This window comes from Polypterus senegalus, chromosome 10 (genome assembly GCF_016835505.1).
Source record: "Polypterus senegalus isolate Bchr_013 chromosome 10, ASM1683550v1, whole genome shotgun sequence".
NCBI classification, from domain to species: domain Eukaryota; kingdom Metazoa; phylum Chordata; class Cladistia; order Polypteriformes; family Polypteridae; genus Polypterus; species Polypterus senegalus.
In genome coordinates, this window is record NC_053163.1 from 112,100,245 (window position 1) to 112,121,624 (window position 21,380).

At 37.1% G+C, this 21,380-nt stretch overlaps 1 protein-coding gene and 1 long non-coding RNA gene across 3 annotated transcripts in view; one reads left to right on the forward strand and one right to left on the reverse strand.

Annotated features, from left to right (window-relative positions):
- Nucleotides 1-21,380, reverse strand: part of las1l (LAS1 like ribosome biogenesis factor) — a 91,147-nt gene that overhangs the window by 67,389 nt on the left and 2,378 nt on the right. Inside the window, exon 2 of one of the 2 annotated variants that reach the window (XM_039766341.1) lies at nt 3,893-4,040. Coding sequence is in view for 1 of the 2 variants with exons in the window: in XM_039766340.1 (XP_039622274.1) it covers nt 12-223 (212 nt within the window). In the remaining variant the exon portion in view is untranslated. Of the gene's footprint in view, nt 1-11; nt 235-3,892; nt 4,041-21,380 lie in introns of those variants that run through there. The other variant, XM_039766340.1, reaches the window with a different exon arrangement.
- On the forward strand, nt 337-8,409 carry LOC120537419. Its single transcript, XR_005635319.1, has 2 exons — nt 337-700; nt 6,256-8,409. It is a non-coding gene; the product is annotated as an uncharacterized LOC120537419 (long non-coding RNA).

The window sequence follows — 21,380 nt, forward strand, 5'->3', positions numbered from 1 at the left end:
GCCGATCTTACCTGCCCTTCCAGGCGGAAATCCTCTCCAACGCGTACTTCTGCAGATTGCAGTCTTGGCAATATAAATACTCTAGTACCTGGTCCCATTCCGCCTTGTTGATCCACGCTACAACATGAAATGCCGCTGGAGACAATAACTTACGCATCATTTTCACTCGATTCGTCGAAAGAAACACGGACAAATTACCAGGGTACACAGGCACGCCAACCATCAAGTCCCGCCTCCAGCATAGTTGACGAATGCGCATGTAGTTTACCAATGACGTTTTCGACAGACTAGCGGCACGTCGACTGAGGGTTACAAATTATGGTTCGCCGTATTATTCGCAGGATTGTAGTTCCGTTGTAGAGAAAGTAAAGAAGAAACGATAGTGGAAATTTGACACACTGTAAAAAGTTACGTTGTGGTGTAAATTATAATTTTTATTATATAGGGAAAGTACTTATTTTAATTTTTGCAAGATTTGATATTTTTTTAATCTTTGGATATAATATTCTTTACTATTTTACAGCATATGGCCGAACTTGTTATTGTTGTTAACATCCTTAGTAGACACCGCGTCTAGACTTCAAAGATGGAATGAATTTGCAGTAATTCCTCTACAGTATTCTTATTTCCATCCTTTTATTGTAGCATTTTACCTCCTAGTGATCTGGCCGAAGACCATAAGACACTATCATGTGTAAAAGTAAGTATGTGAATTACTGATTTTTTCCATTATTTCAACAGGCAAACTGTATATGTTTAAGGAAAACAGTGCCTACAGATAAAGGTCATTTACTTTAATTAAAACACAAGGAATTTTGCATTTTTAGTCATTTTTCAACAACAATATTGGTAAATGCACCCAGAAGCTGGTATTGGCCTCTTTAGCAAAAAATACTTGTACCTGTATATGTTTTGCATAACTGCCTGCCAATCTCGGACAAGGACTCTGAATTTTTGATCTGTCCTCCATACAAAACTTCTTCAGTTGCAAGATATTTGTGGGATTTCTTGCATGTGCGTTTCAAATGCCCCACAATATTTCAATAGGTTTTGAAGCAGGACTTTGACTAGGCCAGTCCATAAGCACCCACTTCTTCTTTTTAAGGAATCTCTCGATTGATTTTTTTTTTTTTACTGTGCTTCAGATCATTATAGTGCTAAAAGCACCATTTCCAGTTCAATTTCAACTCTGACAGATGTGGTTACAAAACTGATATCTTTGAGTTATGTGTCCAGAGCAAATTATTTCAGAAAACCTGGTCTTTGCTTATATGTGGCAAACCAGAGCCTTCCTCTAATGTTCTTTATGGATACCATTGGTTTTTCCTTGCACAATTCACATGCACGTCAAATGTTTCCAATATCTTTCTGATTGTAAATGTGTACATTTGACACCAACCTTTGCAAGTGGTACCTGCAGATTCCACTAAGAAATTTTGGGGTTCCTAGAGTTTTTGTTTAGTGTCAAATGGTCAGCTCTTGGGCTGAATTTGCTGGGCTGGCCAGTTTTTGAAAAATGAACAGTTGTTTGAAATCCATGCCACTTCATAATTTTCTTTCCACTGGAATAAATTATTTAAAATAATTTTATGCCACATGCATCCACAATCTTCGTTCTGAGGACCTTCGAGAGCTCTTTTGATCTTGGCATGATGACACTACAAACGTCAACATCAAAGAGAACACCAGACCCTTGATATCAGCAGTTTAAATCCAACAAACCTGCATTCTCCCCAATGAGTTTTTAATCATCATTCATTAATCACAATTTTATGGATTTGATGTGGTGATTCATGTAGAGGTGTATTTATTATTTCCATGTGATAAATGTGCACTTTGGTCAGATTATTGGAATTAATACACCAGGGACCTCATGTATAACGCAGTGCATAGATTCACACTATAGCCCTTAAACTCAGCGTTCTGTGAAAAGACAATGGCAAAAGCATGAGGGGGAAATAGAAGAGGTTCAGTGAATACCAAGTGGAGGCAAGGAAAAACATACTATTTGTTAGTTTAAACAGTGGTATAAACAACAAAAGGAAGTTGATCGAGTGACATAGAGTGCTGGACAAACTCGAAAGCTCAAGTTCACAAAGTTGTACTGTGCCCGAAATAAAAAAAGAAGTTGTCAGTTATCAAAGTTGCCATGAAAAGGTGAGTCGTAGCCCATAGTCAGAGTTTTATATGAAAGCTTATTAAAAAAAATAGGTACACAGTGGGGAAAAAAGCATGAAATGTCTCAATTTCCACTTTAATCACATAGTTTATTTTGTCATTAAAGTAGAACATCATAAACGTCATCATAAATTCGTTTAGTTAACTAGTTTCTCAAATCCCATCTTAACTAAAGTGGCAAGTTAAATGCTTTGTTTTGTATTTGATCTTCTATGTTGTCTATGTGTGTGAATCACTACGTGCTTCCGGGCTTTCTCTTCCTCTGACAGGACACAGAATCCATTACATCTGTAATATTACAGCTCTCTGAATAATTAAAATACTGAGATGTATACCTGATATCATTTGCATGATATAGGAGTTAAAGCATGTTATTAAACATGGGAACACAGTGGCACAGTGATTGTGTGCGACCTTCGATGAAATAATTTATTGCAGCAGTACTGTCTCTTTCAAACGTACTAACCCCCAATTCCTGTCCCTACTTTTCTTTCTCCAAATACCCAATCACCACACAATCAGCTCTGTAACAGACGTTTAGCCATCTGTAAGCTCAGAAGGCCAGTTCTTCAAAACTTTTAAGGAACATTGAAATATCTTCATAGTACATGTTTAATTATTCTATCCTTCCAGTGTCACGCCAGTCCCAGCTAGCACACAGTGCGAGGCAGGAAGTGTCAGATCCTTTCTAGCACAGCAACACCGTGTCCTCACATGTTTAATTATTAACAAAATACAGTAGATTATTTAAATGAAGTTAAAGTTTTATCTGTATAATATAATAAACATATTTTGCTGCATTTAATCTTAAAAATGATATCATCATCATATGTAAATACGCGCTTTATAAAGTGGCTCAGGTTGTGCAATATTATAACTGTAGTGCAAGTTTAAAGTGAGGTGATTGTACTAATGAGTACAAACAGTTCTACAAGGAGCACTTGATGGACTGATTGAGTACATTTATAGTTCTTAGGATGAAACTGTTTCTGAACCGCGAGGTCCATACAGGAAAGGTTTTGAAGTATTTGCCGTGTGAGAGCAGTTCAAATAGGCATCATGGCTGAGACAGCGTGTGCTTGATGCTGTATACCGATAATTCTCTTTCTGATCAGCTGCTCCGATTGGTGCAGTGAGAGTAATACGGAAAAAGATGATCCGCTCTGGCAACCCCTAACGGGAGCAGCTGAAAGAAGAAAAAGAAGGTGCAGTGAGAGTAACAACACTAAAGCAGCTATGGTATTTGGAATAGTCTGGCCACTCCGTGGACCATTATATTGTTACTGGTTAATTACAATCAGATGCATTAAACTAATAAACAATATGTGGTTAATTTCAGTGTATTTATAAAGCCACATCAGGAATGTGGATCTAAAAAAGAAAGGGAAACCACACTGGAACAGTAGCACTGCTTTGACGCTGGGTGCCACCAGACTGCAAAACCGAGCACTGAACTTGCGTATGCCAGAGTATGAGCTACCATGGAAATGTGCGTGGCTTTACGCCAAGTTTATGTTTTATACATCATGATTTGAATGTGGAAACAGGCTTACGCAACATTTTTGTGCATACGCACCACTTATACATGAGGCCCCAGGTGAATCTGTGTTAATTTGTATATCACCTTTATCTGTAGGCACAGTGTGGGTGAAGATCTAATTGTTTTTATTCAGATATGTTGAAAAGGTCAACAATTTCTATGGGGTGTACTTACCGTTTCACATAACTGTATCATTATTCACATAACTGCTTTCTTCATTCAGCCAGAAAAGTATCTTGTATTTGAAGGGGGAACTTAACAGTGCTTTTCCAATTTATAATCCACAGTTATGTTTAAAACTAGGTAGACTTTAAGACTTAACCTGTTAAAATAAATACAAAATGAGGGAAGGTTATTTGCATCACCCAGAAGTCTTCACAGTATCCTGCCACAGTTTTGAACAATAGTGTGTGTATAATTCAGTACATTGTATACGTCCCAGAAAAAGGTGGACTAGCTATTTGACCAACATCAAATAAACTTGACTTGCATGTTTCTAATGACCATGATTCCCCTGACTTTATTTTGTTTGCAATCTCAATAAACTGGAATGTTGCCTTCTTTTCAGTTTCCAGCTGGCTTAACTTTTTTATTACATATTCTTGTTTAATATTACTAAAATAATTAGAAGTTTTAATAGCCCCATTAAAACAACTAAAGACAAGGGCACATTTTGTTATATTGTATTTTATGCTATAGCATTCTCAGAGTTATTGCAGGATGGTGGAAGTTCACTGCATAGTACAGCATTGCCAAATACAAGAAATTAATCAACTCTGGATTGAGTACAAGCTTACCATGGCTTATTCATGGGCACACCTGGCCATACACTGGGCAAATTTAAACTTAATGAGTAAAATTGGAATGACAGGAGCAAAACCCAAGCAGACAACCAGGTGTGGGGTTCAATCCCAAGATGCAGGATCCATGAATCAGCAAAGCTGAACACTGTGCAATCCTGTTTTATGTTACACTGAATATTTGTGTTTGCATTTAACTATAATATTTTGGTAAAGAACTCAGAATTTTTAATGACAACTTCATTCATCCACCATTCCATTTTCTAAACCTGCTTATTATAGTGTAGATGTACGGGGTGTCTATCTTGAAAACTTAAGGTACAAGGTAAGAACCAACCTTGAATGAGGTGCCAGTTCACTGCATGGCATACTCGCCCACAAGATGTGAATCAAAGAGGTGAGTATTTGGAAAAAACTACAACCCAAACTCAGAAAAAGTTGAGATGGTATGGAAAATGCAAAATAAAACAAAAGTGAGTGATTTCAAAATTCACTTTGACTTGTAGTCCATCACCAATATTGTAAAGACAAGATATTTGTTTAGTCTGGTCAACTTCATTTATTTATATGTATATTGTACATCCATTGTTGCCATTAAGGCCCTGCAACACATTCCTAAAAAATTTGGCTTGCACAATTTAGGGGTAATAATGAGTTAAAAAAGGAAAATAATGATGCCAGTAGAAACATAATATTCAACAGGTGACTGTAATGCTTTGGTATAAAAGCTGCACCCAGGAAAAGTCTAGTGCTTTAGGACCAAAGATTAACCAAGAAATACCTATTTTCCCACAGATGCATGCAAAATTCTGTCAAAGGTATTTTCACCTGCAGCAGTATATAATTAAAAGTTTCACGGAATCTGGAGAACTTTTGGTGCACAAAGGGAAAGGATGCTGCATCAAGAACTGTAATTCATTAATAAGTGATATAACAAAATAGGCTCAAATCTTTGGCAAGTAGCACAATACACAGTTACATCCAGAAATGGCAGAAGTGTACTGTGCCAAAAGAAAGCCAGGTGTTAATTGTGTCCAGGAGTCCTGTTCACTTCTCTGGGTTAGGAGGCATCTGGGTTAGACTATCACACAGTGGAAATCTGTACTATTGTCAACAATTCAAACCAAAGAAGAAAATGACCATTCAGACTGTTACCAGCTACAAGTTTAAAAGCCAGCACCAGTGATAGTATAGGGTTGTGTCTGTGCCCTGGGCAAGGGTAACTTTCACTTCTGTGAAGGCATAAATACATACAGATTTGCATGCAACATATGTTGACTCCAAGACATTCATACTTCAGCAAGGCAATGTAAACCCCATTCTACATGTATTACAGAGACATGGCTGCACAGGAAGAGTGTGCAGGTGCTCGACTGGTCTATCTACAGTCCTGACCTGTCCCCAAATGAGAATGTGTGCTCCATTTTGAAGGGCTAAATGCACCAATGAAGACTTGTTTGCAAGAAAAAAATTACACCTGAAACAATAAATTGGCATATCCAGTGCCTCAACATTTTATTACCCTTTGTGAGATACAAATTGGTTAAATCTTTACTAGCCTACACAATTTATGGGAATATGTTGCAAGTATCAAAATCAAAAGAAGTGTTTATTAAAAAAAACAAAACAATAAAGTTCATTAGTTGTAACATGAAATAATGGGCTGTTACATTGTTTTCAGGACAAACAATATTTGCTAATGAGTGCTTTCTGTTTTTATTCGCATTTTCTCTACAGTCCCAACTTTATCCAACTTGTGGTTGTACATGTGTGAACAGAGGAGAGTGAATACCTGACTGGGATTTGAACCTAGGACAGTGGACCTGTGAGGAACCATGCTAACCATTTTGAAACTGTTGCTCCCTTGTTGATGTGAATATATCAAAATGAACTTGACATTAATTAGATTGAAGATGTGAAATGCTGACCTGCAAGAAACAAGTTGCAAAAGGGGACTTAGAAGTTTTTGCTGATATATCATTCTGAAACACAGTAAGCAGAAGGAATCACTATATAACAGCTAATTACATTTTCTGTCATATAACAAATATTAAACAAATATTATAACTATAACAACCATACTCCAATTATCAAGCACCTCCTTGGACTAAAGCCCTTTGACAGGCAAAGTGAATTAAGACACATAAGTCTTGAATGTTGAAGAACTGGGTTGGGCGGGGGGAAGGGGTTAAAGGCATCAATAAAGTTGATCTAACTGACTTCCTCCAATCAAATGGTAAAACATTTTCTCATTGACATCTTCGAAAATTAAGAAAAACTGCATTCAAAAGGGAAGCTACACAAACAAACTGCTGAATTATGTAGTTGGACTAGGTGCCTTGACAACCTTTAGAATTTGTCCGGGTAAGATACAAACACATTGTAAATATTAGCCAGCTTCATGGACTCCTTGAACTGAGTATTCATCTTTCATTTGTCACTTTTTTAAGTTAATCATCTGCTACTATTCTGTGAAAAAATATATATTTGGCGTTTGTTATTCCGACCCTTCACAGTACTAATTAAAAGGAGGTGAGGCATTTTAGTTGATCAGATTTTGGATTATGCATGTTTTTCTTAAGTTTATCAGTTTCAGTCTAACTGAAATCTTTAACACCAGGAAACTTTAATTTCTTTGTAATATCACATAGATTTACAGGTTATGTCTGGATTGACCATTAGTAGTTTATACTCTGTTAAATTGTGCTAGGATCAGTCAGATCAAAGATCAACTGCGATTTTTTTTAAGTGACCACCACCTTCTAAAGCATGCATTACCATCCTGTTTGAAGAGCTGTATATGTCACCATAGGTTAACCACACCTCATTGCTACACCTCAAGTAAACAGCATGAAAAATGTATACAGTGTACTAGCTGTGCTACCCATCTATGATAGGTTGAAATTTAAGTGTCCATTTGCTCTGGTATAATAATACACACTTGATCCCTTTATTCACAGATAGAGCCCACCCCAGTTTACCATTTCCCCTCAGCATTACTTGTGGAATTAACTACTCTTATAGTCATATTGTAGTGTTTTGCTGACAACATGCAGTGGTGGTTTCTACTACATTGGCCTAGTTTAGCAATTCTAGCCTATTTATGTCAGACCTTTGGTTTCCCAATGTGTGCTATGAGTTATTTTCACTCTCGATTGCCCACCACGAAGTTATCAATCATTAGAGTTACAGTTATAAACCTCATTTACGTGGCCCAAGTGGGTGCAAGAAAGTCACACCAAGCTATTGTCTCAAGCTGGCTCTACAAAGATGGCAGGCAGTGACTGCAGTTTGTTGCAATAGCCTACACATCCACTAAATCTCAATGTAGAATCCATGCCTCAAAGAATCCAGGCTGTTTTGCAAGCAAAGAGGAGTCCTTTCTGGTACTACATAGGTGGTTCCAATAAAGTGTCCACATTTAGTATGCATTTGTATACACATGGGAGAAATGGTGGTGTAGTGGCATAAGAGCTGTTTCCTCAAGGATCTAGTGTCAAGGGTCATTGTTCATGTGGGGCTTGCATGTTCTTCATACATCTGCATGTCCGTTCTTTGTGCCCATTGCAGCTCGCATTGGTCCCTGTCACTTTGAAATGGATTAAGTGGGTATGAGAATGTTATGTTATGCATGTATCAATGTGCCTACTATGGATTCTACCTAAGAAAGGAGTTTTGTGTATTATCAGGACTTACTATATACATGAGACAAGCTCCTTTTTGAGTGAAAACAAACAAAGCTGAAATTGTGGTATACGAATATCTTTTATATCACAGTTAAAAAAAATCTAGAATGTTCCATGTAAGAGACACAGAAGCAGGCTATACTGTAAGTACATTTGTTTGGACTCATTTTGCAAATGGTATTTGAATAAAATAATAAAAAGAGTAGCTACCATACTTGTCATTCATGGCTATGGGTTAATATATGACCTGGTGTCTGAGTTTGTTAATGATGTTGTTCAAGATTTAGACCTTTCCTCTTGAGCCAAGACATCTGGAAAGAACTTGGAATGCCTGGATAGGAGCAGACTGAGAGGAGAGTGACTTACCACCCTGGGCTACAGACTATTATTCTGAAAATGTGCTGCTTTCCAATGCCTTGACGGTTGTTGTGTGTTTCAAGGAGTTAAACCAGCAATAAAACTCAAACTAACATCTTATACTAATGTTTCAGTGTTTTGTCAGTTTCATCAGCTGTAAGGTGTGTTTGATTGTCGAAGGAATAAGTAGTTTGGGAGGGATTGCTGATTTTAGTTTTTATCAAATGTAGGATGTCTGCAAAAATGTGAACTGGGATCTAAGGAACAAAAAGGCCTAGTAATTATAAAACTGAATATATATAATAAAACATAAGACGTGGAAATGAAACAATTTGCCAATTTTAAAATCCAAAACAGTAAACAGTTTTGTAAAGGATCTTATAAATGACAATGCATACCCATTCTTTAAGAAAAGTCCTTGTTCTTCCGATGCATGTTAATTTCTGGAGATATTCTCCTCTCATTTGTGTTGCTCCCGTTTAAATATGGCAAATCCCTGTCTTTTTCCATAAATAACTAGCTACATAAAATGAAGGAAAATGTGGTATCCTTAAGCTAGTAGACAAAATGCCAGTGAGTGACTGATACCTGAGGGGTGAAAAGTGCAAAGTGGCATATCTCTTATTAGTAATGTGATTTTGGTAGGAGGATCACCACAAGGATGGTTATTAGAGGAGGTGGGTTGTACTAATGCCAGAACAATGAAGAGGCAATCCCATTTACCATCTGATTGTAATCAACTCTTCAGTGGGGTAAAGGTTGGTGTTGCAAAACAACATGGGCTATTGAGGCCCGATCCAGGTAATATTAGCAAAAATTATGTGGGAAAGCTCACATAAACAGTAGATTCCTTCAAAAAAACAAGGAAAAAGTAAGTATTCTGTACCACCACTGAGGGTTACACAACCATTACATGTGCCACATACCTTTAGCAAATCAGGAATGATAATCACTATAAAGTTCCATGCTCAAGAATTTTTTTCTTTCAGTGCCATATAGCTTTTTAACAAAAAATATCAGCAATAAAGAAATGCTAGCTGTGTGCGTTCTTATGTGTGGTAAAAGTACAGGTAAAAAACTACTGTTAAATTAATACAAATAGTTACCAAAAGCATACTTTTAAATCACGTAAATGGCTCTGTTATCTCTATGTGCTTTTATTCTTGTCTATTTAGATTACTGAGAAGGCCAATTTCCTGTATAAACATAACTACAGTATTTAAAAAACCTTGAACATAGCTTGTAATTGCAAGGAGTGGAATCATGTTTGTTTGTAATGTTCTACACATGTTGAATGTGATAATGTCTTTGATTTCTTGCCATCCTCCAGGTTTAAAGTATGTCTTCATTGTTGTAATGCCTTTGAAATAGCTGTTTCTCACTGAAGCACTGTACACAAGTAAATGTACTGGCATGTAAATCCACAGTGGCCATTTTCACATAGAAGGCGTGAAAACTTCTGCTTCTTGACTTTTATTTAAGGGTTAATAAAAATGCCACTTTTGTGATATTCTCCAGGTCCTGGTAAATGTGCTGCTTTGAGTGCTTAAAAAAACAGTTATAAACTGTTGTAAACAGGAGATATGATGAAAGAGAGGTGTGAGGCTTCCAAAATGTCATGACCTGCCTATAGATGGATTCACCAAGGTAACCAGCCTCCAAACTACACATAGGCAAAGGCCCAAAATGGTGGGAATGGCTTATAAAACTCAAATAATACCTTATATGTCCCAAAATACTTAAAAACACCCATTAAGGCAAGGGAAAAGCAATCAAATTTTCACAAAACTAGAAAATAAGAACAATACTCATGAAAAATTCAATTCACAAACTCCAATAACAATCTGAAGTAATCCATCTCTTCTGAATATAAGGGAAGCAAGTGGTCCTTAAGAAGTGATGACATGGTGGCCCTGCCTCATGGGTTTCAAACACAAAGTACAAGAAACATAATCAAACAACTTAAATACAAAATACCTATGTATCTTTATATATAATATGCTACCGTGGCTGTTGATTTGTACTTCCAAGATTCTAAATCACCTGTAGATCAAAAACCATTTTACCTATAGACCTGAGATTTGATACACATATACTATGTGACGTCTACTATCCACTTTTGGGGGTGATGATTTAATTCCAAGGTTATTCCTGTTTTTATTTTTATTTTATTGTAGAATCAACTCTTGGCAGTGGCCAGCACATGCGTACTAGTACCGTTCTCATCTCTATCACCTTTGCCGTCACTTCCCCTACCTCTTCATATCTTAAATCATTCTTGAAGCAGATTGAAGACTTGTTATCATGCAATGATATAAACCAAATTATAAACCAAACTATCAGTTTTAACACAAATTATATTAAAACAAAAAAAAACATTAAAAATCATTCAAAAATAACAACAAAGTGGTATGCAATCCCAGCTGTAACATAGCAGAAGCACACATTAATTTATGACAGACAGGTATCCGCAAAAGTGAAAGAGAAGGTCTACAGGATGGTATTGAGACCAGCTATGTTATATAGGTTGGAGATGGTGGCACTGACCAGAAAGCAGGAGACAGAGCTAGAGGTAGCAGAGTTAAAGATGCTAAGATTTGCGCTGGGTGTGACGAGGATGGATAGGATTAGAAATGAGTACATTAGAGGGTCAGCTCAAGTTGGACGGTTGGGAGACAAAGTCAGAGAGGCAAGATTGTGTTGGTTTAGACATGTGCAGAGGTGAGATGCTGGGTATATTGGGAGAAGGATGCTAGGGATAGAGCTACCAGGGAAGAGGAAAAGAAGAAGGCCTAAGCGAAGGTTTATGGATGTGGTGAGAGAGGACATGCAGGTGATGGGTGTAACAGAACAAGATGCAGAGGACAGAAAGATATGGAAGAAGATGATCCGCTGTGGCAACCCCTAACGGAAGCAGCCGAAAGAAGAAGAAGATGAAACCAAATTCCTTCTTATAATTGTTTGCCTGTTAGAGAATGTTTTTCACTAGTTGTACCTTTAATAAATTAAAATCCAAACACTATTTGATGCAGACGTACATCTTATATATCAAGACTAAAATAATGTCACTGGTCATGTGCACATTTGGATGCTCTTTCAGGTATCTCCCAATGGCCCTAGGATTTACTGTGTATTTGGAAAACGTTTCACCATAGTATCTTGTGCTGTTCCTGCAAAACTGTATTTAACTAAGTAGTTTTAATAATAAATGGATGGATATCTTTTCCTGCCTTGTGAAATTGCTTTTGATTGAGCATGCTGTTAAAGGAGTTATATAAAGTAAGCAATATTGATTGTTTACTTGCATGTTTACATAAACTGATTAATCAGGAATCAATGTATTCAGGAATAATTTCAGCTCCAGTTCTATGCATGATGGGATTTTTTTTTAATTAATGATAAAGTCAGCAGATGATAAATATGAGAAGCCAGGATTTACTGAAGTAGGCAAGGTTAAAATAAAAATAAAGAAATGGAAAAAGTGTTTCTTGGAAAATGATAATGTACAGTCAGGGATAAAGAGAAGGTGGAGGTTATTTTTAGATATACATGATTTCAGGTCAGATTAGCATGATAGAGTAATAAAACCCCACCAAATGCAAACCAGCTCAGAGAAAGGCAGTTCTTTAGTAAGAAAAGGACTGACAAGAAAGTAACAAATCTAAGGGTGAAAGCAGAATAGTTTGTCATTTGGAAGTATCAGCACCATATAAGGCTTTTCTTCTTTTTAACTCAGTACTTCTTAGCTTGTTTAAGACGCAAAAACGGGAAACATGTTTTGGTGATTTATTTTTCTAAAGTGCTTTTCAGTCCAGGTACAACCCTTCTACAAAACAGTAAAGCACTCTGTTTTATACTTTTCCCTCCCAGCTTAGTTAGTTGCTTCAATGCTGGTATTAGAATTTTATTTAAAGGAACAGTGGTGGCTGCCCAGACTCGGTAGACTAAATTTAGCAGCTGCAGTGATGCACCACCCAGTATCGTTCACAAAGCATGAAGCAAGCAGCCTGGGTGAAGTATGAGTTATGAATACAGCAACCGCCCAGATTACTGCCTTTTCCTCACTTGCTTACTAAGAAATGAAGCCACCAATCTGGAAATTACTCATATACATTTTGTCTTGGCCAAGCCTGGTATTCAGGAGGAAGTGACCTCTAGTGACCTTCTGAAATAGTTAATGCTCTGGCAAGAAGTGTTAAAAGCTTTTTCTGGTCAAATGTACCCCACCTGTGCCCCTTATGTTTTAGGAAGGGGAGCATTAAAAATTCATGCCAGAGGGCAGGGATGTCTTGCATAATGACCAGGTAAGCCATAATAATTTCCAGGTCTCTCTGTAGTTTTGGGGTTATTACCTACTTAGTTACAATTCCTCAGTATAATGAGCTATAGGTTTTATTTTGGCTTGTTTCTCACCATAACCAAACTCAATCATTGAGGAATAGGGGCTGAGTTAGAAGCTGCAAAAAGTCTTTCAGTTGATGTGTTTTCACAAAGTTTTTTTTTACTTTTTTGCAAGGCCAATGTTGTGAGGAAATGTAGTATATAGTAGGAAGCAGACAGTGATGGTACAGTAGTAGATCACAGATTATGACAATTTCCTTGGCTAATTTAAAGTCACCAATTAAAATGATGTCTTTAGACCATGAAAGGAAACAGAAATCACCAGAGGAAATCCACATAAATGTTAAAGTGGGGGTGAGGTTTGTGTAATGGGGTTTGTCTAGAACAGCCAGAACCCTCATCATGAGCCAAATCCACTACACACCATGATATTAAGCCAGGTTCTGTATTAAGCATCTTAGCTGAGTGAGTGTTCCTAATTTAATAGGCTTATTAAAGCCTATTATCACCAGAGAGCTGGTTTACATGTCAACACTTAATTAAAGACACCCCGTGTACAAATCAAACTAGAGACCATTGCTATACCACTGTGTTTATGGCTGAGATAACTAACAATTGCAATCACTACTTGGTGCCACTCCTGGTCCTAACAAACTGATGCATACTACAAACGTAAGCAGAAACAAAGAAAGGCATAGAAAAGTAAAAATTCACAATACATCTATAAAATTTAACTACTCTGCTCGAGTTTAATTAGCTTGATTTTAGTCTCTCGCTTTCCTTTTGGCCCTAAAGTCAGATGGTTTCCCAACCCTGAAATGTAACCACTCCCTTTCATATGCAGTTATAGTTTTCTGGCCACTGTTCTTCCTGCTTCTACTTCCTGTTCTTTGTTCTTTTGCTGTTGGATGACCTCTCACCCAGGGCATATTCCAAGGTCTTATTTAAACAATTGCATTTAAATTCAGAACCCTAGTCATGGAACTAGGGAAGCTCATTTTTCACTGATCCGAGTTCCCTCTTTATCGCTATTTTCTCCTTAGACTTTCTTCTACAGGATTGAAAACCTCTTCTCTGGTTACCAATCAGGCAGTCTAGATAGGGTATCCAGCAAGTTACATTTTGTCCTAGCCAGTACAGAAATAATTGAACTTTACAGCATTTAACTGTCACCCTGTGTGTCAAACTGTTTATTGATGTGTGGACTTCTCCTGCTATGAAATGCCAGCAGTAGAAATTAAGGCAGGTCTGTACAATAAGACAAGCAGAGCCATTTGAGGATCCATCTCTAATAGCCACTATATGAGACACCCCAAACTCCCTTGCCTAGTGTATTCAACACAGGCACATGGTCACCATTGAAGAACACAGATAACAGTCTGGCTCAGGGTGCAACGGAAAACAGGAACAGCTTGCCTGACTTTAGAGTTCTTAGTATTAAGAGTAAGGAGCAGGTGATGTCATGGTACATTTTAGGCTTCAATAACAGGAAATCTTGCAGTCTTTACTCTGGCAGAATCTGTCAGAGAGATTTTTAACTTCCCGGCTTTTATCAGCTTCCTTTCATTCTGATCCTCATTGGCACTACAGCAAGTAAGCAGACCTGTGTTATAATAAACAGTACAAGACAATACTGGAGTGTCAGGGTGAAATCAATAGTAACTGGGAGAGTTGGTGAACAGAAGGACTTTGAGTATGGGAGAGTTATGCTAATGAAATTTTATCATCAGCAAGTAGTGTACAAAAACATATATGATTAGGTATTGTACTATATGGATGTAAACTCGTTGTCATTCAGCTAGAGTTGTGAAAAACGGAACCTGGTCAATCCAGTTACATAGTTGTTGGGAGCTACATCACCAATTACTCTAATGTGCATACCTGCTGAATGTGGAAGAAAAACTACAAAGCTTTGAGAAAAATCCATGTAGAGCTGGACAGAATGTGAAAACTTTTCACAGACAGCAGCCATTCTAGATAGCAAATCTGCATTCCTTGAGGTCTGAGAAACCAATGTATTTACTTGACCTCAGTTGTTTCTTTAACAAATGGGCATTGGAAAATGGCAAACTCATCCATCTTACAGGCAATGTATGTAATAAATTGTTTGAAGTCCATATTTAATAGTTGGATGTACGGTTTTGATTAATGGATATCCCCATCTAAAAGTGATGTTCATTTAGTGAATGTTTCATAAATGTTCTAGTGTGGTTGGGAATAATTTTCCTTAATTTAATATACAGTATATGTGTGATTATTTTATTATTTGTTATTGCTTGATTTATATATAACCCCAATTCCAATGAAGTTGGGACGTTGTGTAAAACGTAAATAAAAACAGAATACAATGATTTGCAAATCCTTTTCAACCTATATTCAATTGAATACACTACAAAGATAAGATATCGAATGTTCAAACTGATAAACTTTATTGTTGTTTTGCAAATCTTCACTCATTTTGAATTTGATGCCTGCAACACGTTCCAAAAAAGCTGGGACGGGGCATGTTTACTACTGTGTTATATCACCTTTCCTTTTAACAACACTCAATAAGCATTTGGGAACTGAGGACACTAATTGTTGAAGCTGTGTAGGTGGAATTCTTTCCCATTCTTGCTTGATGTACAACTTCAGTTGCTGAACAGTCAGGGGTCTGCGTTGTCATATTTTGCACTTCATAATGTGCCACACATTTTCAATAGGAGACAGGTCTGGACTGCAGGCAGGCCAGTTTAGTACCCGCACTCTTTTACTACGAAGCCATGCTGTTGTAACACATGCAAAATGTGGCTTTGCATTGTCCTGCTGAAATATGCAGGGTCGTCCCTGAAAAAGACATTGCTTGGATGGCAGCATATGTTGCTTCTAAACCTGTATGTACCTTTCAGCATTAATGGTGCCTTCACAGATGTACAAGTTACCCATGCCATGGGCACTAACACACCCCTATACCATCACAGATGCTGGCTTTTGAACTTTGCACTGATAACAATCCGGATGATCCTTTTCCTCTATGGCCCGGAAGACACAACGTCCATGATTTCCAAAAACAATTTGAAATGTGGACTCGTCAGACCACAGCACACTTTTCCACTTTGCGTCAGTCCATCTCAGATGAGCTCGGGCCTAGAGGAGCCGGCGGTGTTTCTGGGTGTTGTTGATATATGACTTTCACTTTGCATGGTAGAGTTTTAACTTGCACTTGTAAATGTAACGACAAACTGTGTTAACTGACAATGGTTTTCTGAAGTATTCCTGAGCCCACGTGGTAATATCCTTTACAGAATGATGTCGGTTTTTAATGCAGTGCCACCTGAGGGATCGAAGGTCACGGGCATCCATCCAGTGTTGGTATTCGGCCTTGCCGCTTACGTGCAGAGATTTCTCCAGATTCTCTGATCTTTTGATGATATTATGGACAGTAGATGATGAAATCCCTAGATTCCGTACATTGAGAAACGCTGTTCTTAAACTGCTGGACTATTTGCCTACAAAGTGGTGAACCTCGCCCCATCCTTGCTTGTGAACGACTGAGACTTTTGTGGATGCTCCTTTTATACCCAATCATTCCAACATTGATGGACTGAAAGCCAGAAGTCTACGTGACCATCATCATCAGGTCCTTCCATGAAAACCCTAAATACAAAGAGGACTGTTTGATTTATGTTAGGTAGATTGCCCAGAGGGGACTGGGAGGTCTCGTGGTCTGGAATCCCTACAGATTTTATTTTTTTTCTCCAGCTTTTGGAGTTTTTTTTTGGTTTTTTCTGTCCACCCTGGCCATCGGACCTTACTTATTCTATGTTAATTAATGTTAACTTATGTTTATTTTTTTATTGTGTCTTCTATTTTTCTATTCATTTTGTAAAGCACTTTGAGCTACATTTTTTTGTATGAAAATGTGCTATATAAATAAATGTTGATTGATTGATTGATTGATCATGACAAACACCCGTTTCCAATTAACCTGTTCACCTGTGGAATGTTCAAAACAGGTGTTTTTTGAACATTCCTCAACTTTCCCAGTCTTCTGCTGCCCCTGTCCCAGCTTTTTTGGAACATGTTGCAGGCATCAAATTCAAAATGAGTGAAGATTTGCAAAACAACAATAAAGTTTATCAGTTTGAACATTAGATATCTTATCTTTGTAGTGTATACAATTGAATATAGGTTGAAAAGGATTTGCAAATCATCGTATTCTGTTTTTATTTACGTTTTACACAACATCCCAACTTTATTTGAATTGGGGTTGTAATTGTGACACCATTTTAGGCTGTATTTTGATTATCACAATCATTTTGATGATGGTAACAATGTACCTTTGCCAGTCAAGTGCTTGGATGCCAACTAACATGTGATGCCATTGCGCACATACTGCATAGGAGATAACTTTTGAATATGAAACAACATATTTTGGCCTGTTCCTTGCTATTTTAATAAAATCCTGCTTATTTGGGAAAATATCATCAGAAACAAACAGTGGAGACAATGTCAAGTCCATCACACATACATAAACCCCAACCACACACTAGGGCCAATTTAGTATTGCCAACCCACCCATTTCTTGGACTGAGGGAGGAAACCCATACAGACACAGGTAGAACAAGAACACTCCATGCAAAGAGAACTAAGGATGTGAACCCTAATCTCCTTACTGTGAGGCAGTAGTACTACCACTGTGTCACCTTATCAGAGAATACACCCACTAATAAAGAAGTGGTTATGTCAGAAGAGTGAGTACCCTTATTGAATAATAAGTGCAAACCACTTATCAGTGAATGTTCCCATTTTATAACTGACTGGACAACATGCTCATCTAACAAGAAGTGCAGATTATAAATCACTCAATGTGCTCTTCAAGTACAGTAACTGGGGGAAGAATTGTCGTCTAAAATAATTAATAGTGGCTTCAAATAGTTTGACTGGTTGCTGTCTGTGTGGAGTTTACGTGTTCTAGCAATGTCTGTGTGGGTATTTGTCTCTTGTGTACGCTGTTAGTTTTCTCCCATAACCCAAAGATATGCATAATAATTAGTGATTCTAAAGTGGCACAAAATGGGTGTGCACAAGACATGGCCATGCAATATACTGCATCCCATTCAGGATGTGTTCCTGCCTTATGCTAAGTGCTGCAAAGAAAGGCTCTGGCCTCCATCCTCTTTATCTGAGTTAAGCAGATTTGAGAATGTTAGATTGTCTTTATTCAAGAATATTGCCATCTAATAACAGCAGCATATAAAAAAATCAGTGGAAAAATTACTATAATGCTTGTGTATAGAAACTTAATAAAAACAATTTCTGATTCGAATAATAAGTGCTAATAATATACTGTATAACTGGTTATTTGTACTGTAATAATGAAACCAGAACCACTGGCAATGATTGAATGCCAAATCCTGATTTGCCAATTTGATGGTAGTTATGAATATAAATATTGAGTTCATAATTTAGTTAATACCTTTGATAATAAGCGTGTGTCTATATCAGCATGTACCATATATCCTTCTAACAATTACCATGTAACCTTTACCAGTGAGCATTTCATGATGTAAACGTTATATCACTTAGTGATCTCCACTCATAACAAGAGTGGCTAATCAGTCTGTGAGAACTCAGGAAATGTTCCACATTTCTGAATGCTCAGTCTTCCTTATCCACTATCTATTAACATTTTATCATTAGCTGCATGAATGCCTTGCAGCATTAGAGAGGAGGGCAGTGTTCAGGGTGAAAAGTTACTCCCTACAAGTAAACACAACATCCCAAGAACAAACTGCTGTAAAATCCAGTTCATTTAAATTGAGTTTTCAGACATTGCTGTATAACAGAACTAACATACGCACATTTTAGTCAAATTTGCAATCCTAGTATGCAATACCAGTTACTCCCATATTGTAGCTCAACTTTCTTTACATGTTTTAAAACATAATGCCCCAGCTGAGAAACTGGTGTGGTAAAGTTGTTTCAATCCTTGCTGTTAATGTATGATGTATTCTTTTAAGAACTTGCCTGTGTAGCTTTTTAATTGTATATTGTGCTTAAAATTCTTTGAAATAGTGTTCTCCATGGAAGAAATCTTTATAATGTAAACATTGAAAGGCTAGATAAGTTTTTTTATTTATATCATCTTCTCTCATAGAAAAAGATTCAGTTTGGTGTGCTGCCTCATGTGTACTATTGTGCTTTAATAATCTTGATATTTTTTTAGCAATTCTATTAGTTGCTTTAATCTCTTATGTTTAGTTTCAATTGCAGTTTTGAAATTAAAATTTCATCTTAAGAGCTGATTATGTTCTGCTAAATCTAGTTTATCTTTTTACGATTTTGGCCCATACTTTTTGATACCTTCACCGTGCATTCCAAGGAAAAAGATGTTCTAAACAATCCAAATTAGACAGGCAAAGCAGCCTGACAGAGAGACAAAATGCAGCGGTTTGGAATGCAGGTAAAATGTTTTCTTTCACTCTGTATGAACTGAGAAGGTCAGTGACTTCCTGAACTGAGAAAGCAGCTAAGCAGCAGCTTCCTTCCCTTCTTTACCCACCCCCACCCTGTTCACCTTCATCAGCAGGAATTGAGATAGAAAAGCTTCCGACTTGACTTTGCCTTCTGCTGATAACATAGCTCTCATGTCAGATCTGAAAAGTCCAACTATACTAATCCAAAGTAATACAGCATTGGTTGTTTGCCCAGTGAATCCCCTAGCTTTCCAAATACAGAAGGAAAGAGGTGAACCTATAGAGTACAGTGTATAATGAGTAATCTTTTTCAAGTGCAAATCAAATGTTATTCCCAGTATGGTAAGACAGGAGTGTCTCATAGTTGTGACATGAGTAACAGGTCACATGGAATACTTTCATTTACTGTATTTTGAATAGTTTGATTTAGTTCATTTTAATTTCTTTCAGTAGCTGATTCCAATATTTGTCATTTTAGAAGTAATTTCTTCCAGTAGATAGAACTTAAGAAGATGTTACAAACTCTTGATGCCTTTAAAAATGTACAGCTTCACAGTCTATTAGGCAAATCAATGTCTTTTTAACCATTACAGAGGATAAGAACAGGTAGTTGGCAAGACAACTAAAAAAATTGCAAATTCAGCCTTACAGGCCATGTCAAGCAAGATGAGAAGATTAAAACATGAAAACGATTATCATTTGACCAAGGCCTCACCTATTACAATGATGAAATAGGTGTGAGGCAAATACAAGATGTGCCAGGGCTACCAGGTCACAGTAGGAGTCCTCAGAATCACTTATGCCTGCTTAAACAGTTTTCATTATTGCAGTCTCTGCCATCTCAGGAAGAATTTTGAAACTCTCTTAATTACTAAAAGGAGGAAAATCTCTGCGGGGGAGAGCAAGAATACAGAACAGGAACAATTTCCAAAATGCAAGCCTTGCTATTAAGGAAAACATTACTGAACAAAGCCAGCATATCAAAACAAATGAAAAGCAATGTAGCTGGACCCCTGTGGAGGAAAAAGGTGCAGAATTTAATAAAAAACTCTGTCTATGCAGGCAGAAATGAAGTAATAAGAAAAAATGTGGAAAGACAGGGCAACCTGACTAGGCCTATTAAAGAAATAACACTGAAATACAATACAATCCTCTGCAGTCTACAATTTAAAAGTTTCATTTTGATAGAAATGTGTGACTCTTAGTAAATAAGCTAGTGCTACTGTCAATGCAAGTGGGCAAGTATAAGGGCTGTGTTAGTTACAGACACACGTGTAAGCATTGTCTTTAGTGAAGAATTTTGGCATGAATTCTGGTTTGTGCTTAATAAATTACAATTGTGCTTCAACTCACAGTACAGAAATGACAAATTCATAAAAGAGATGGATACATCACATTAGACATTTTAATACTTCAGCAATACTTAATGTTATGCCATTAAAACTTACTTGAGTTACTGAAGCAGATTTGTATGCATCTGTAGGTAGAAGTGATATATTTTAGTGCCTCTAATAAGAAACTATATTCTTCATGAAGTCAAACACAAAATTCCCAAACCCATGTAATCAATTTTATGGTTGTAGAGAGAAGGAGCCTTTCCTATCAACATAGAGGCACAGGGCAAGAAACAACCCTAGACATGGTGACCATCCTTCACAGGGCTCACACACCTAGACTCACATCTGGCTATTTTGAAATCACCAATTAACCCTAACTCACACCTTGGGAAAATGGGAGAAAAACTGGACAACCTGAAGAAAAAACATGAAAACATATGGAGAATGTACAAACTCCATACAAACAAGGTTAAGCATAAGATTTATATCCAGGAGACCTTGACCATGGGGTAGCAGACCTAAACATTGCACCTCAAAGACAACAAAAGCAAAGTTTATTTTGAGTGATATGATCTAAACGTTTTTTATAAATTTTACCATAGTTGCTTATTTATTTTTTACAATGCAAGGATTGACAACATGCTCAGGGTCACAAAGTGTGACTGTGACTGGTTCCCTTGTGT